The sequence below is a fragment of the Penicillium chrysogenum genome, assembly GCF_028827035.1.
Source record: "Penicillium chrysogenum strain IBT 35668 chromosome Unknown utg000002l_segment0_segment0, whole genome shotgun sequence".
In the NCBI taxonomy this organism is placed as follows: domain Eukaryota; kingdom Fungi; phylum Ascomycota; class Eurotiomycetes; order Eurotiales; family Aspergillaceae; genus Penicillium; species Penicillium chrysogenum.
Genome location: NW_026622750.1, coordinates 2,197,659 through 2,214,577, shown reverse-complemented (window position 1 = coordinate 2,214,577; position 16,919 = coordinate 2,197,659). Strand labels below are relative to the sequence as shown.

The 16,919-nt window shown below is 50.3% G+C and overlaps 8 protein-coding genes across 8 annotated transcripts; 4 read left to right on the top strand and 4 right to left on the bottom strand.

Moving 5' to 3' along the window:
• Positions 1-47: 47 nt before the first annotated feature.
• On the top strand, positions 48-1,448 carry N7489_004390 (uncharacterized protein; the record flags this gene model as incomplete). The annotated part of the gene is made up of 2 exons (XM_056710142.1): positions 48-184; positions 245-1,448. The coding sequence occupies 2 exons, from the start codon at positions 48-50 to the stop codon at positions 1,446-1,448; spliced, it is 1,341 nt and encodes a 446-aa protein (XP_056568563.1).
• Positions 1,449-1,651: 203 nt separating this feature from the next.
• N7489_004389 (uncharacterized protein) lies at positions 1,652-3,679 on the bottom strand (the record flags this gene model as incomplete). Its single annotated transcript, XM_056710141.1, has 2 exons — positions 1,652-2,311; positions 2,360-3,679. 2 exons carry the CDS (start codon positions 3,677-3,679, stop codon positions 1,652-1,654), a joined length of 1,980 nt encoding a protein of 659 aa, XP_056568562.1.
• Positions 3,680-4,278: 599 nt separating this feature from the next.
• On the top strand, positions 4,279-4,950 carry N7489_004388 (uncharacterized protein; the record flags this gene model as incomplete). Its single annotated transcript, XM_056710140.1, has 1 exon — positions 4,279-4,950. The coding sequence occupies one exon, from the start codon at positions 4,279-4,281 to the stop codon at positions 4,948-4,950; it is 672 nt and encodes a 223-aa protein (XP_056568561.1).
• A 669-nt stretch (positions 4,951-5,619) lies between these two features.
• N7489_004387 (putative PP-loop ATPase superfamily protein) lies at positions 5,620-6,861 on the top strand (the record flags this gene model as incomplete). Its single annotated transcript, XM_056710139.1, has 1 exon — positions 5,620-6,861. One exon carries the CDS (start codon positions 5,620-5,622, stop codon positions 6,859-6,861), a length of 1,242 nt encoding a protein of 413 aa, XP_056568560.1.
• A 615-nt stretch (positions 6,862-7,476) lies between these two features.
• On the bottom strand, positions 7,477-7,854 carry N7489_004386 (LYR motif-containing protein; the record flags this gene model as incomplete). The annotated part of the gene is made up of 1 exon (XM_056710138.1): positions 7,477-7,854. One exon carries the CDS (start codon positions 7,852-7,854, stop codon positions 7,477-7,479), a length of 378 nt encoding a protein of 125 aa, XP_056568559.1.
• A 706-nt stretch (positions 7,855-8,560) lies between these two features.
• On the bottom strand, positions 8,561-11,883 carry N7489_004385 (putative Ras guanyl-nucleotide exchange factor RasGEF; the record flags this gene model as incomplete). Its single annotated transcript, XM_056710137.1, has 7 exons — positions 8,561-8,647; positions 8,697-9,125; positions 9,185-10,566; positions 10,864-11,058; positions 11,123-11,447; positions 11,538-11,706; positions 11,846-11,883. The coding sequence occupies 7 exons, from the start codon at positions 11,881-11,883 to the stop codon at positions 8,561-8,563; spliced, it is 2,625 nt and encodes an 874-aa protein (XP_056568558.1).
• Positions 11,884-12,996: 1,113 nt separating this feature from the next.
• On the bottom strand, positions 12,997-13,631 carry N7489_004384 (zinc finger HIT domain-containing protein; the record flags this gene model as incomplete). The annotated part of the gene is made up of 2 exons (XM_056710136.1): positions 12,997-13,507; positions 13,561-13,631. The coding sequence occupies 2 exons, from the start codon at positions 13,629-13,631 to the stop codon at positions 12,997-12,999; spliced, it is 582 nt and encodes a 193-aa protein (XP_056568557.1).
• A 1,905-nt stretch (positions 13,632-15,536) lies between these two features.
• Positions 15,537-16,633, top strand: N7489_004383 (NifU family protein; the record flags this gene model as incomplete). Its single annotated transcript, XM_056710135.1, has 3 exons — positions 15,537-15,821; positions 15,886-16,419; positions 16,490-16,633. The coding sequence occupies 3 exons, from the start codon at positions 15,537-15,539 to the stop codon at positions 16,631-16,633; spliced, it is 963 nt and encodes a 320-aa protein (XP_056568556.1).
• Between the last annotated feature and the right edge of the window lie 286 nt (positions 16,634-16,919).

Sequence of the window (16,919 nt, the reverse complement as noted above, 5' to 3'; positions counted from 1 at the left end):
TTTACTCATGAAGGCGGGTAGCGGCGATTCATTCGCATGGATTCATCATGATATGGGATTACTATAATGGCAAGACCCTATTCGTTACCGGAGGCACAGGCTTCATTGGGACTGCGCTTCTTTGCCGACTTTTGAGTCGGTCGTCTCCGAAACGAGTATATGTGTTATGTCGAGGTGGCGCCGAGTAAGTGATCAAAATATAGTTATATCGGCCAAGACCGCACTTGCTAACTTGACTGACCAGCAAAGCAAAAGCAAAATGGTCCGACATGCTTCCTCCCTCCGCCGCACAAATCCTCACCGAAAACGAGCGGATGACTATCCTTGACGGCGAATTGGGAAACACCGCGACAATGAGTTTACCAGAAGAGACAATACAGATGCTCAAACGGACAGTACACATTGTGATCCACATCGCAGCATCAGCCCAACTACAAAATTCACTGCGAGAACTAGCATATAATGTGCTAGCACCAAGCATATGTCTCACGCAATATGCCCTGAAATTCCCCAACCTCGAGCGCTACGTATACTTCTCCACTGCATATGCCAACGCCCATCTATGGAAATCCAACGAATCGACCGACGTATCCGTCGACGAGAGAGTATATCCCCTCGGCAGGGAGGAAGAAGATTACTACAAGATTGCACTTGAAGCATGGAGCGCAGTACAGAAAACGGGCTCATCAGACGAATACGACGCGCACGATTTCCCATGGCCATACGCATACGCCAAACACCTAGCCGAGCGACTAGTCCTGCAAAAGGCAGCCGAGCGTAACAAAATGGATAAAGTCCTAATAATCAGACCGTCTGTCCTCGGTCCAGCCGATAAGTTCCCATACCCCGGTTTCGCGACTTCGTACGGAGCCCCTACGACAATCTGTGCCGCAGAGTACATGTTACACCCGGGCCGGCGAATCAGGCTCTCAACACGATGTCAAAATCCAGAGCAAGAATCTACGATCGACGAGGTCCCGGTTGATGTTGTGGTGGATCGGACGCTGGTCCATGTGGCGCTGAGGACGAGTGGGTGCATTCATGCTGTTAGTGGGGAACAGGGCCGGTTATCGACCGAGGAATGGTGGCGTGCGTTTAAGAAGGAGAGACGGCTGCCCTGGAATGCGAAACCCTCTTGGGTCTCTGATGATTGGCATTCTCCCGATCTCCATCAGCTGGCTCGGAAGTTCAAGATTATTGGTACTTCGTTTGCGTTCTCGCAGGAGCGGACTGTTAAAGCTGTAGAGAAGCTAGGAGATGGAGAGAAGGAGAATCTTCAGTTGTTTGCCGATCGGTCGAAGCCTTACTCTCTGCATTTGAGACGGCATCATATTCGTCATCAGGCTGTCGAGGTGGCTAAGAAGAAGAAGTGGCCGGTTTTCTCTGCTAGCCTGCTTTGTCGGAAGGGGAAGCCGATGGCGTGCCTGGATGAGAATGTAAAGGTTTGAACATGAACGTAGTCGTTGGATGTTGGCACAGCACTTTTCGGAATATTTACACATTGTTCAACTGTGCTCGAAGGGAAGTGACTCGGATCCATTCTAAATGAGTCTTGTAATAAACAGAACAGTATAACAGACAAAAAGAGAGGTAACAAACAAAAACGCGAGCACACATGAACTCATACATGAACCAGCAAATGTACATATCTTCACTCAACTTTCCCATCTTGAAGTAACCCTTCCTCCGCCAACCGTTTGTTCAGGGTTGCAGCATCAATCCGCTTAAGCATGCGCAGCTCCAGTAGATCCCTAACAATGCAATCAAGTGGGTCATCTTGATTTAGCTTCGAACAAATGTCCTGGACCACCCTAAGCCACTGGGTCATCGTGTTGACGTCTTCCATATGGGGCGACAGATGTATGTTCGAGATTAACCAATGCGGTGTTCTTTCGGGCAAGGGAATGCGGCCTAATACCCAGAGTAGGACAATACCCAAAGCCCAGATGTCAGATGGTGGCCCACGTAAGGTCCAGTCTACCATAAACTCGGGTGGCAGATACCAGGGCGAGCCGCCTCCCGGAGAAGGATGGCCATTCCAGAAGCTGAGACCGAAATCGATCAAAACGGCACCCCGACTAGGGCTGTAGAGAATATTTCCCGGCTTAATATCGTTATGAACGATGTTATTGTCATGGACAAAAGCAAGCGCCGAGGCCATATCAGCCAGGATCCTCCGCGTGTCTGAGGTATATCCCATGAAACGGTTGCAGCGTGGGGTCCGCTGACACAACAATGATTCGGCTTCGATGTGCTCAGTATATATACTGTGGAACCGGGCGTCAGATCCGAGCATGCAAAGTATCGCCGGCTGATGAGGGTGTCAGTTTTGGATCAAAGTGAAGGCGAAAGTACATACATGACTCTTGAGGGAAGAGTGGATCTCCGATTCATGTATCCAAGCTCGAATGGCCTGGAGTGTGTCCCTCTCACTTCTGCCGGTCCTTCTAATTATCTTGACCACAATAGTCCCGCCTGGTATACCTGAGTGCTCTGCCCGCCATACAGATGAATTTGGCTGCTCTGCAATAGTCCTGTGTCGCGTGAGCCGATACCCTTCGTCGTCCGCTCCGATAGACATGGTGTCGCCTTTTTCAAGCCTCAAGAGTGCGTTGCCATCTGAAACGGCCTGCATACCACGTGCAGGTTCGATTGCTCGGTATGTGGATTCTCCTCGTTTCACTCTTTTTGGCGATGGGAAGTCGGATTCTGGCGCGGGCCGTTTAGTAGCTAGTTTAGCAGCTATCTCCCATGAAGGCCGTGGGAGTATCTCGAACTCCACAAGGGTTATCCCACTGGCTTCGATAGCACAGGAGCCTTTGTACAAAAAGACGGGAGCGTTAGGCCCAACTTTAACGGATTTCGTTTCAAGCCGCACGCTCAGGGCTTGGTAAGTACAGGCATTCTGGAAAATAAGACGATCTTCGCCAGGGTCCAAGTACAGGTGGAATGACACCCTGTCATGGGTAATAGTGCATCCAACTTCCTCAGAGTTCGGGGTCACGACGAGAACTCTGGCCGATTCGCTTCCCTCTGGACAATCGGCAAGTTGGACTTCAACCCAGTTATCATAGCACCCCGCTCCTCTGTATGGAGATACATCGAGCTCTGGGACCCTGGGGTAAAGTATTATCCTAGCCGTTGGTTCCTTAGACGTGATCGAGTCTAGACGTAGCATGCTGAAATCCAGGTCCAAAGAATACTTCCGACTCGCTTCCGGGGGAGGCGGGGATGCATGGGCTTGTTTCGTCGAGCTAGGATCAGCTTCTTCCGAGCCAGAATCAACTTTCGAGGCTTTCGACGAGCTAGGACCAGTGGGCGAGCTAGGACCGACTCCCGTCGGGCTAGAATCAATTTTCGAGGCTTTCGAGGCTTTCGAGGCTTTCGAGGCTTTCGTCGAGCTAGGATCAGCTTTGGTCGAGCTGGGTTCAACATTCGAGGCTTTCGACGAGCTAGGGCCAGTGGGCGAGCTAGGACCGACTCCCGTCGAGCTGGAATCAATTTTCGAGGCTTTCGAGGCTTTCGTCGAGCTAGGACCAGCTTTTGACGAGCTAGGACCAGCTTTGGTCGAGCTGGGGTCGATTTCCGTTAAAGGTAACGCAGCCACTTCATTCTCTTTTGGCTCCTCACTTCGGCCTGCCTGTCCAAGCTTCTCTTTGGACTTGGAATTGAGTGACATTCCGGGAGTGAGAAGCTGCTCGTAAGCAGCATGTAGACGTGGCCATTATCGTACGTGGGACACTGATATATGTATCCTTCGATCTACGAGAAGGTTGAAGCGCCGGTGAAGCGCCAGGGAAATAAACCTAGCACATTTCACAGCCCAACTTGCCCCTGCATATTGTAAAGCGAAAATCAGGGCCAATGAGTTTAAATATAGTCATAGATGGCCATGTCAACTCTGAACTTGAGCGTCTTAGACTGGCCGACGCCCATGTCTGAGGCGCCAAAACTGGTTTCAGCGTATAAATAGATGCGCTCAGCCCCATTTATAGTGTCTGTTAAAAAGTGTTAGCACCTCCTTAAATAGATAATTTTCTTCCGGTTGAAGATCGCCATAAAAATATACCTACATGGATTCCACTAACATGAACAGTACGGCGGCACCGAGATATGTAGGTGAGGGGGGGCGTTAACACTTTTTGGACTGTAATTCTGCAATGTTGATTCGGTCCGCGTGTTCACCGCCATTTATTGTAGTGCCAGGGGCCAGACAACCTTGCCCATAACAGAGCAGTCATCACCAAAATAGGAGAAATCACTTTACTACTTTCCACTATGGCCAAACTGTGGCAGCGCACTAAAGATACCCATCTCCGGGATCATACTCCCCATTACGAAAAGCATTATATGGATGAAAAGTTCCACTGGGAAGCTGGGAAAGTCGGCTATGAGGATTCCAACGTTCTTTTCACCACACTACATGACGAATACAACAGCTTCAAGTGCGCCATTTCAGACCCAGAGGCTTGGCACTTCGACGTCGCTGACGTTGCAAAGACTGCCAATAACAACGAAGAATTCCTAGCTCTGCTCAAAAAGCGACAAGAACAGAGGTTTGACGAAATTCAGAGAACCTGGCTAGATACTAAACTCCGGTTGATTGCTGATCCCGCTCGTTGGGATATGCCGCCCCCGACGGCAGTTTTATGGAAAAATTTCGGAGGACTTGGTCGAAATTTCTCATACGATAACCTCGTCACGTTCTTTGGCTCCTATTTGACTGACGATGGATCCTCTGCTCAACCTCAGCTGTCAATCAACTTTGAGGGCGTTCCCTCCCAGCCACCACAGCCCAGAAGGCAACCAAAAGGGAATATGGCAACATCATCCGGCGGGTCCAAGTCCTCGTCCAGGGCCCCGAAATCGAAACGTCGGGGCACCAGTGGACATGATGGTGTGCGAAGAAGTGCCCGGTTGCGAGAACGCGCTGAAAAAGCCAGGAGGTAGTACGCAGGACACATTGCTGTTGTTAAACAGCTTAGCAAGGCTGAAACAAGACTTCCTTGCTTTCGGTCCAGAACTGTTGGCTACGACCACTGTTTTCGGGTATTCTTTATCCTCACATTGCATCTCGTAATGCATTTTTCCATATACTGTGCCCTTATGTGGTTTTATATTGGATACGCCCCATGTGATGGGGTTAGTGGCTGGTTCCACTGCCATTGCAGAACACTCGATTCATTACTACAGACTCAATCGCATACAACATTTGAGTCAACACCTCTCCCGTTCAATCCGTTGAAAATCGTCATGATCATTGCTCCACACTTATCTCCATTCCAGTCGACAGGATTTGTGTTTCTGCCTTGGCTATTACATACGTCTACACCGTGTTCATTACGAGCGTCCATGTACTTTAAAACCATTGCACCCGTTGGCCTAATTGGCGTAATATTGTCCAAAACGAAAATTGACTTCCGTAAATGAAATTGTCCTTATAAAACGCAAGTGAAAGAAACCTGAAAATACTGACTCCACGAGAGGTGGTAGGTAGTGTTGATGTAGATCGAACCTTGGAACCCACGGATTAGCGCCCTGAGCACGGACCATCCGATCCACCGCGGGGGGAAAAGAAATTCTTCGCCGCCACCAAAGTCACAGGCGTAACAACTCATCATGGCGCCGACGGCGTGTTTCAACTGCAAGGAGGCGCGAGCCGTCATTATCCGACCTAAGAATAGACACAAACTCTGCCGTGCCTGTTTCATCAAGATTTTCGAAACCGAAGTACACGAAACCATCATCGGCACGAACCTCTTCTTCCCCGGCGAGCGAGTCGCGATCGGAGCCAGCGGCGGCAAAGACAGCACAGTACTCGCTGCCGTACTGAAAACCCTGAATGAGCGATACGACTACGGACTGGATCTATGCCTACTGTCGATCGACGAGGGCATCCGCGGCTATCGCGATGACAGTTTGGAGACTGTGAAGCGCAACGCCGTGCAATACGACATGCCTCTTGATATCCTGGGATACAGCGAGCTATATGGCTGGACTATGGACCAGGTCGTGGAACAAGTGGGCAAGAAGGGTAACTGCACGTACTGCGGTGTGTTCCGGCGACAGGCGCTCGACCGAGGCGCCGCCCGCTTGGGCATTAGACACGTTGTCACGGGCCACAATGCGGACGATGTTGCTGAGACTGTTATGATGAATCTCCTGCGTGGTGATCTGCCCCGTCTGTCGCGTGGTACTAGTATCGTCACCAGCTCCGACGCTTCGGATATCAAGCGCAGTAAGCCTCTAAAGTACGCTTACGAAAAGGAGATCGTCCTTTACGCCCACCACCGTCAGCTCGATTACTTCACTACTGAATGTATCTATTCGCCAGAGGCATTCCGTGGTAGTGCTCGCACCCTGATCAAAGATCTTGAGAAGATTCGTCCCAGTTCGATCCTCGATATTGTCAAGAGTGGCGAGGACATGGCGGCGCTTGTACCGGTGGAAGTCCGGGGTGCTGGCAAATCCAATCAATCTGGCGTGGAGGAGGAATCGGCTGGTGGCTGCGGTAGTCAAAATGGCCGAACCAGTGGAGGAGAGATGGCTGCAATGGAGAAACAGCTCACTGAGAACGACGCAGCCGAGTCACTCGAGACCGAAATCAAGCTTCCTAATGGTGGACGCGTGAAAGCGAATCGTGGTCCCACGGGTAAGGCGGTCAAGGCGCAGACTATCAAGCACTGTGAGCGCTGTAACTACATTTCCAGTCAGCGGATTTGCAAAGCGTGTACCCTGCTAGACGGTCTCAACCGGAACCGACCCAAGACTGCGATCGAAGTCGGTGTTGGCATGGAAGATGAAGAAAGCAGTTCGACTTTGATGAGACAGATGGAGCGCGCGCAGCTCAGCGCTACCTGAAGAGTCAATCAGGGAAGCACGTCTATCCAAAAGCCCAATCTTCAGCGCCAGCGTCATCGGGGGTCAGGGCCATTTCCATCATGACCCTTTTGCTAGGCCGTCGCCTTTGCAACACAGCCACACCCCAGCGCCATCAGGTGTCCATTCTCGGTGCCTAAACACTGTGCGGCAACCCACGTGGTCAGCACTGAACAAGTTGAGATCAGGATCTCAATATCAGATACCCCGAGTTACGACTGGAACATCAATCTTCCAGAGTTAATACATAGCATAGAGAAATTTTCGAAAAAGAACAAGTTCATGCTACTTGGCAATGCCCTCTATTTATTTTGTACATAAACCGTAGTATACAAACCCAAAAGTCAACAATAACGCCATTCCATGGAATACATGCATCCCAGCAAACCACACTATCTATACAGACAAAGATAACATCCAACAAGCCTGCCAATCCGCCTGTACAGTGAATCAGAACGCAGATCGTCCATCTGTATCCACAATGGACACTTCACCAGAAGACAAAACCAAGCAAAGCAAAGCAAGACCGAGCAAAGTCAACAAACCCGCTCAGCTCAGCTAAACCTAACATCACAAACCCTCCAACACATGTTGTAATCACTCCTTCCCCTCAGGAACATGCAACTCAGGCAGATCAAACCCAACCCGTCTAGCCGTAAGACGAATTTTCTCCTCCTCATCCATGGTCATACCGGGGTTATAGCGCTCAAGGAGCTCACAGTAGACACGCTGAGCGCGGGCATATTGAGCGAATTGATCCGCTTCCTGGATGCGGAGGGTGCGTCCCTCGTCTGTTCTCGGGATTGAGAAGGGGAGGGCATTGGAGTTTTCCGGTTGCAGTGAAGATGTTGATGGTGTTGAGCGGAAAATTGCGCGTAGTTGTTGGTGCAGTGGGGAGGGATTTGAGAGGTGGCGGCGTGGGAGTTCGCGGAGGAGGGCGCGATAGGTTGTGCGTGCTTGGATTGTTGTGGACATTTTTGAGTGGCTTGAACCCCGAGGGCCGTGGCTTTTTGATGGGTTGATTGGGGCGGATTGGAGACCCTAGTGCACCGAGGATTGGAGGTGAGTTCAAATGTTCGTCTTTGTCTGAAGCTGATAGGAGGTTGAGATAGTCGGGTGGAACCAATTCACGTGATTGGAAGTGTATGCGGCATCCGCTACCCTACTTAGCGGTACTAGTTTCGACGTTATCTTGTATGTAGGAATCTGACAATTGTTCAATATTGGTATAGGGCTACGATCATATTTGTGGATAGGGACACAAGGGAATAAATACATAAACATGTCAATATATACCGGGGTAGGAAACCGCTATCTGCAAGACAGTCGATGACCATCACTACCCACACCTCAGCACGCATATGTACAAAATGCCGTAGCGGAACGTTTTTTTTTACTCAAGATGTATCAACCGTTACAACCGTCATATCGGCCTCCGCCGAGTTCATGACGAAAAGCAGGTAAAAGAAAACAACAATATTTATCAATCATATAGGGGCGTGGCGGCATGAGAAAGGAAGTGTAGAGGAAGGAAGGGTAAGATAGGTGTAGATGGGGTAGGGAGGGTAGGTAGAGAGGTAGGAAGGCGTTTGAAGAGATGGGTTGTCGTGAGCCTCAATTTGTGTTTGAGACTCACGGGGATGAGTGCCTCAGGATGCCAGAGGTGTGGCCGAAGAAGCGACTAGGTTTGAGAGCGCAACCAGCCGAACTTCCTTCGTCCCTCGGCTCCCGTGGACGGTTCGACAAGCAAACTGCGAGCATACAAGTCCTAGATAATGTTAGTGAGAAGGACAATTATTCACGATGATAGACCTTACCTCTTCGTCTCCAGAGAGCTTCGAGTCCAGGATTAGTCGCTCAACATCGTCGAACTTCTGAGCCTGGGGATGAGGCGTCTTCTGGCTTCGTTGGATGCCGAGAACAACCTCACCCATGACCTCGAATTTCTTCCAGTTGATGCGAGATTTGTTCTCGCCGACAAATGTCTTGTTGCCTTCTTCAGCGGAGACAAGGTCACGGCGGTGGAGGGGTAGGAATGGGATTCGCTCTGAGAATGAATTTTCCCAAGCGAGACGGTAGGCAAAGTGGCTTCGTTGGGTGCTCATGAGGATGACCAGGCGCATAAACTCTTTCTGGGTTTGGATGGGGATCAGATCCCGAGTTTGCGTGAGGCGGTGGACTGGGGTGCCGTTGATGGCGGCGATTACAGCACCCAAGGAGTTGTAGTTGTTTTGGCGTCGGAGTTTCTGGAAAGAGTTGTGTTAGTTACTGCTGACCGTATAGTAGCTGGATGGAGAAAGCCTACCACTGCAATGTTCATGAACTTTTCTAGCGCCTGCGCTCTATGCTTAGGCTTATCGCGCAAAAGGATCAGGCTAGCGACGAAGAATGCCAGATGATTGAATTGCTTGATCATCCGGTTAACGTTCGTCAAGCTCTTGACCTTATCCTTCTCTATGCCCGAGAGGCTGACATGACGAACAAGATCACGCGGCCGGAATGAGTTGTACATGATCCAGTCAATCCGCGTCAGTTCTCGTGCAAACTCCTCTTCTGGGGTTCCCATAAAGAACCGCCACTGGAGTTTGCTAAGTGAAGTCTTATGTGTTAATTCGAGACGCAAAGCTTCTTTTTGGGCTGCTTCGAGGTTCAGCAATGTGAATGACTGGGTGGTGATGTTGTTGGATTTGTCGGTATTCGAGGAGACTGAAAGCCGTGATGTCGAATCATGTGGCCCACTACTGAGATCCAGTGCACTCATACTATAGATGGGGTCTTGTTCTTCTTCGGTGTCGTAGGTGTTGGTGATAGAGCCAGCGCCAGTGACAGCAGCTGGAGAACTTCGGCCGGAGTTGTCGAAGAATGTCTCAACCAGTTGGGGCTCATCAGAATCACTGTCTCCCCCGTATGCCCAGCCGACATCATCGTCTTCTGCGTTCGAGTCTAATTGCGACCCAATCTCCTTGGCAGCGAACATGTAGAAATGGCTCTTTTCGAGTACAGCAACAAACTCAATGATCCGTTTGCGAAGTTTGGGATGAGCGAAATCTCCGGGATAGTCTGAAGCCCATTGAGCCATGGCATCGAGTAATCGCAGCTGATCCGCCATGCGGGCCAACTGATCGTCGTTGCTAGTCTCATTTCGCTCGAATCGGTTTATTAAGGCAGTTAGGAGACTTGCGGGAGCAGCGAACTTTCGGTATAGACATAGGAATATTGAACGGAACTTCTGGTCTTGTTTCGAAATCGGCAGGGAAATCAAACGATCGACAAGCTCATCGAACGATAACCCCGTCTCTGCACTCGAGTTGCTCTCGCTGCTCGGTTTTGGGCGCACAACTGCGCCAGGGCTCGCGGGCCGGCTCTGTCCATCGTCTCCTTCGTCGTCCATGTTTAAGAAACTGTCGAAAGCGTCTGATCCTCCACTGTGTCGCCAGGCGGTATGCAATCGTTGCTGGCGGTTATCGTGGTTAGGGGAGTGTAGTTCTTGTGCTGACGGTCTGCGGGTATTTAAACGCGCTCCGGATGGCGGAGTTTGCGGTCGCACCGGTTGCGAGTTACTGCGAGCATAACGGTGGGGATTGGACGTATGCTGCAAGTACTTTCCATCGGTTGGGAGAGGGTTCTCACCATCCCCATCGACTTGATCTGAGGCCGTTTGTGGGCCGCCCGCGGCTGTGAACACGGCTGGGTTTTCCGAGTTAGAACGAGTATGATGCCAATCCGAAGGTTTTGGAAGAGAAATATTAGAATTATTGGCGAGATCTAAGAATGGAGAAGAGAGGGGTTAGTTAGGGGAAAACCGAAAAAGAGTTCTATGGGGGAACAAAGTAGCGAACGCTCCTACCGCGACCCACCTTGGCCCGCTTCCGCTTGGGGGGTCAAGGCACAACTTGAGACTCGACGGTCTTCAAGGAGAAGGGTAGGAGAAGGGTAAGATAAAAAAAAAAAAAAAAAAGACTTCACGTTAAAAAAATCACTCACCTTCTCGAGTAGAGATCACTGCCCCCAAAACCAACGCTATACACATGCGTTGAGATCGAGGCGAGGAAAACGACGTTCGATAGATCTCGTATCGATCATGGATCGCATCCACTCCGCTGTCTTCCAAAGGTTCAGGGTTGACATCGCATTTGCAGGCAACCTGCAAGAAAGGAAGATCCGAGGCAGCCAATGAGTCTAAATTCCGGGGGAAATCAGCCTAGGAACTTCCTAGATAGTTTCGACAAAAACCAACACCTACCAATGAGGTTCGTTGTCAAAGATAGACGATCCGGCTTGGTGGCATCGTGTAGAACCAGAACCGCGTCAATGGCCGGCACAGATCTGTCGCGCCCTGTATGCGGCCAGATGATCTTCTTGTCCTGGTCGAATCGAACCTGGGTCAAGTCGACTTCCATCAGATGCACAATGTAGACCGATCCGTTCAATGACATTTTCTTCTTGTTCATAGGGGAGACCGGCGTGTTCTTCATATCCAGGGCACATTTGACAAAGCTGGTCTTGCCGGCATTTTCTTCGCCGGCCACTGCAATCGTCACCTCGGGGAAGCCGCTCTTGGGAGCTTCCTATCAAAGAAAAAGGAACTGTCAGCCTGAAGCTCTCTGAACACCGTAGCAACGGACCACTCAAGAGTCCGGGTCTAATTCGAGACGTACCTCCTCCTTTTGACGGAGTCCTGTGCCCTTGGTCGCCTCGCCCGTAATTGGCGACCCCTCGTCCTCCTCCAGCAATGTGTGTTCGACTGTCGTCCCCGTTCCTGGCTTCCGCGCCACATCGAGTTTATGAAGGCCCCCGCCGGAGCTGAAGAAGTTCGACTGCCCATGCCTGGTCGTGAAGCTGTAGCAGGCATTGCTTGAGCTCTGTCACTGAGAGCTCTCTCTCGGCGAGATTGCTGCGAGGCCATGACGGAAGCGGTCGGCAATTCCTCCCCAGAATGGATTGGTGTGACAGCGCCCTGGGTTACTGTGTAAGTTCAGAGAGCAAGCACTGCAGCGCATCCATTGTCGGAACAGATCAAGTTCGGTAGAACAATAAGGTACATAGCCATCCGAGATCAGAATCGGGGAGTTGACTTGAAAACTACCCTAACTACCCGGAGCTGCGTCGGATATCTTGGGTCTTGGCAGTAACAGGGAAGATAAATGATAAAAGCAAACGGATCACCTTGGGATATGGACAGATCACAAAGACTGGGGAATCTGAAATTGGTTTAGGATCCTCTTTTCTTTCCTGGTTATTGCGGTTCTCGCATTTCATTGGAAGCCCAAGAGATCTTCGTGGTCATGAAAGCGGCTCAGCTGAAGTCGACACATGGTAATCTTTAAAGTCTCAAAATGAGTGGCCACTAGAACCGAGGCTGGGTCTAGGATGATTTTGCCTAGTCGACAGGTCTATATTGTACAATGTTGCATGCATTATTTCTTTTTGGTATTTGTTGCTCGACTACGGAACTGCAGTGGCTTTCTTTCACTGCCGTGAAACAGCCTTGGAAAGAGCTGTTTGTCTTTGCATCCCACACAGTCTGCAGAGTGCAGCTTAGGCTGCTCTGCTCATGCGAGATTCTCCATGTGACTAGTCAGAAACATGCAGATTCCGAGTTTTCAGTACTTTCGTACTGTTCCCACTGAAGTTTTGGTCTTCGGAGTTCTGGGCCGTTGGCATATGCTCCGCTTTACTGGGGGCGCTAAAAGCGACGCTAATCCGCTAATCCGACCATGTAGGACTTCGGCTTTTGGTCTTGGCTATGGTAACGTTGTATGTTGTGCGATATTGCACTTTGTGAGCTCTGAGGGCCAGTGCTCAGCGCTTTGATCTACCCTGGACTACTGGTAAATGCGCTAGTCGGCAACCTTGACAGCCGGTAGTATGTATCGTATGTATTGGAGGAGAATGGACACTCATATGTTGCATGAGGCTGAATATATCTGAAGCTGTCAAATCTGACAGCTACTCTATTGGAACAGTGAAGGTAGATCAAAAAGCCCCACCCACCATCTCGTAGATTCAATCTGCATGTCTCACTTACACGGACTCAGCCTGTGAATATGGTGCGATCAAGGTATATGTGCCGACCGTCCAACTCGTATGTTGCTTTTCCCAGAAATTATGGATGACTTAGGCTGAGTCGTTGCCCTGTTTGACAAGCGCCATAAACCGCATGAAAGCCTCAGCGGTCTGGCCAGTCTCCGTCCCTTCCTCACAATCCTGCCTAAGCTTGCGGACTCTGCCCAGGCCGCGGTTGAAGCCTTTCTCGGATGTCCATGGGCCACGGCTACGAGGAGTTAACCCTCCACGGCCTCGCCCGCGGCCACGCCCACGCCCTCGTGCGGGCGCTGTATAGGATTCTACCCATTCTTCCTCCAGCGTCGACTGATACATCTCTTGTAGCTGACTGCGGAGTTCCGGGTGCTCGCTGAGAAGCTCTTTCATCTCGGAGGATGCTGCCACTGCTGCAGGAGTCATCGCAGGGGGATGGGCAGCAGTCGGCTCTGTAGCTTCGGGACCGTTGGTGTCATTCTCGGGTGTGGGATCGACATCGGGTGCTGGGGTGTTACTCGGTTCCGCATTCGACAGTGCTTTCGGGGCACAGTATATCTTATGTGATTGGGTGCATGCAAGTGAGCAACTAGATTTATGACTCTTAGCCACTGGTCCACGTATGGATAGGGGAGTCAATACCTCATCAGTGCGCATGTCGGACAGCGATATTTTGAGGGCTCTAAAGAGCAAACCTCACAGGAACCAGGCATTGCGTCGATTTCCCAATGAAACCATCAGCTGCACAGCGATCAAACTTGCTCCCTCATTTTTCACTGGTCCACGTCCTGCTCGAGAATGATGCAGGATAAGGCCAGGAAAGCTAAGCTACCCGATTTGCATGATTTGCACGAAAAATAAGAAGCTCGGGTCATGTGTTCTGCCTCAGGCAGTAAATATATTCGGCACACTCGTGACAAGAAACTCCATAAATTTGTGACGTACTAAATTTAAATCGAAAGACTGCAAGATATATGCAAAAAGCTCGAAGGGGATGTCAAAATTTTCCCCGGAGACTTGGTTGGAGCCTGATGTCCACGTCCAAAATCGAATCCCTGTCTAGTGTGACGAGACAAACCCAGAATGCACGCGATGCATCAAGAGCCACGTTCGACGGGATATGCAAGGGATCATGTCTTTATCCATCACTCAAGAGCCAAAGCATGATATTCCCTACAATGGACGCGACAATCACTTGCATACTAGCCCGATCATAATAGGTGGATTCTGATCTCCTGATCTCCTTAGGTCGATTGTCAACCCCGGGTGCGTAAAAAAATGTTGGAAAACTGCTAGTTGCCTTACAACTGAAGCATCCACGGGCCTATTCATGACTCGTCGAGAGCATGTTGGCGCCCATCTGCAAGACAAGGACACCTTCATCCATTGTTGCGAGCAGTCCTACTTAGTAGGTGCCAGTCGTCCCACACATGCGGGGCCTGATTGCTGCACTATGTTGCTTCTTCGTCTAATAGGGCACGGGATTCGGCCACGTACCTAGTTTCTCTCGCTGCCCTCTTCAAGTCATGACAGCCTACCGGATCCAACCCATCAATGGAGCCTTTGGTAACTCCACGTATTCTATTCCGTTTGCTATTCCACCACTGCCAGTGCCATCCAGCCACCACTGCAAAGACCAAACCAGAATTTTCAGCTGCTGGTGTACATCCTGCGAGGGCTCGCTTTTTCCAACTTCTCTTACCCATTTATATCACCTTCATACCTCAGTCTGGAGAGGTTGCTGACAGAATGACCAGTTGATCAATGCCTCGGATTCAGGACGTGGCTGGCCCATACACAGGGAAGCAGTGCTATTCTTATCCCTTAAGAGTCCTAGTATAATGAAGCATATCCTTTACCGCCAATTCATACTTTTCACAATAGGTCATTCTATTGCATTCGACAATCTTGGCGTGAGCCAGGCACGACCGGTCAACTGAAGAGCACATATTATATTGCTAGGTATCCTTGAATTCTTGGCTCATCCTTGTATTTATGAAATGCGAGAGAAGCTTGATACAGTGGGACCGCCGAAATATTGGGCTGAACCTTTGTGTGGTCATGTCCTAGTCAGTTCTTCCTTTCGATTGAGCTCGATCATTGCATGGCTCAAGCCCTCAAATGTTGTTTCCGCATGTCGTCGAGTTTCTTGAGACGGGGCTGGCTCGCACCGGTTATACGGCACGAGTTTCATCCTGGGATTAGGAAGCTACTTCTAATAAAGCGCAGGCAAAGTTCATTCTCCAATGTTATTCGGTCATTAGACTTTCCACTTTTATACAAGCCAGCCTTCGCTTCGAGGCTGACATAGAGAAGGTTACTTTCGGAAAGCCTGATTCTGGGTAAATTTCGATCATGATGATTCTCTATCCGTGTGTAGATGACTATTGACCATGAACGACTGGTTTCTCAATCTCCGACAGTCGGCACATCCATAGTTGTAATCGTGCAAAACGTCTCTTCTGATTGGCCGAGAAACTGTCTTCATTTGTCATCCGGCAATGATCTCAGATCACGTGTAATCAAATTGCGTCAGAGCGGCAGCCGCAGAGACCCTCGAATGTTTTTCCTACAATTCACCTGTTATCAACTATCTTGCACAGTCCACCCATAACATAATGTCTATGAGCACTCCATCTACAACAATGTTCCGCCGCGCTCTGCTAAGCAGCCGTCTGGCCACCCCCGTCGAGTGCTCCGCCCGAACGATCACACCGGTATTCGCCCGCTACAGATATGTGTCAAGCGCAGCCCGACTCCCGACCATCACAGCATCAGAGACCCGTCGCCGACCAACAGTGCGACCGCACCAGCAGCCCGCCTCGCAGGGCGGAGTGAATGGCCTCTCACCAACCAGCAAGCGCACCATTTTCATCCAGACCGAGAACACCCCCAACCCCGACGTAAGTCCCGGAGCCCAATTATATTCGACAAAAGATACCGAACTGACCTTTCATCTCCGACCAGGCCTTGAAGTTCATCCCTAACCACCGCGTCCTCCCAGAGGACTTCCCCAGCACATTCCTCGAGTACATGTCACCACGCTCAACCCTCGCACCGCCACACCCATCCCCGCTCGCGGCAAAACTGCTCGATGTCGAAGGCGTTACATCCGTCTTCTACGGCACAGACTTCATCACAGTTACCAAAGGCAGCGACGCGAACTGGGCGCACATCAAGCCGGAAGTCTTCAGCATCATCACGCAAGCTGTGACGTCTGGCGAGACGATCGTGGCGACGATCGAAGGTGCTGTCGACGGTGAGCAGGAGAGTGGCGAGGACTCACTCTCCTTTAACGAGGATGATGACGAGGTTGTCAGCATGATCAAGGAATTGCTCGAGACTCGTATCCGCCCTGCTATCCAGGAAGACGGTGGTGATATCGAATTGAAAGGGTTCGAGAATGGCATTGTTATGTTGAAGCTGCGTGGCGCTTGCCGCACCTGCGATTCCAGCACTGTTACCTTGAAGAATGGCATTGAGTCTATGCTTATGCACTATGTATGTTCATCCCCAGCACTTGGTTTCTTTGGTTTTGACATGAGAATTGTTTGCTAACTTTGCCTTTCAGATCGAGGAGGTCAAGGGTGTTGAGCAGGTTATGGATGAGGAGGAGATTATTTCCATGCACGAGTTCTCCAAGTTTGAGGAGAAGTTGCGCCAGCAGAAGGGCGCTGCTGCTACGGCTGGTGCGCCCTTGGACAGTGCGCCGTAAAATAGGTCATTTGGAAGCATATACCTTGTACATTAGTCTTTAGAAGTGGAAATGAATGCTAAGTAATTTGATTGCATTACGTCCAAGGCAATTGCCATTTTCGTGTAATATTAGAGAGATGCTTGGTTTCTTACAAGGTTACGCAATCTAAAGCTGAGAAACAACCAGAATTGTTCCCATTTACTCGGTGGTGAGTGTGATGGAAGCTTCCAGCCGGTCGATTGCAGATATCTCCAGTGACCGACTTGCGTGCAAAGTCTATATACCTTGGAATGATGGCAGGCAT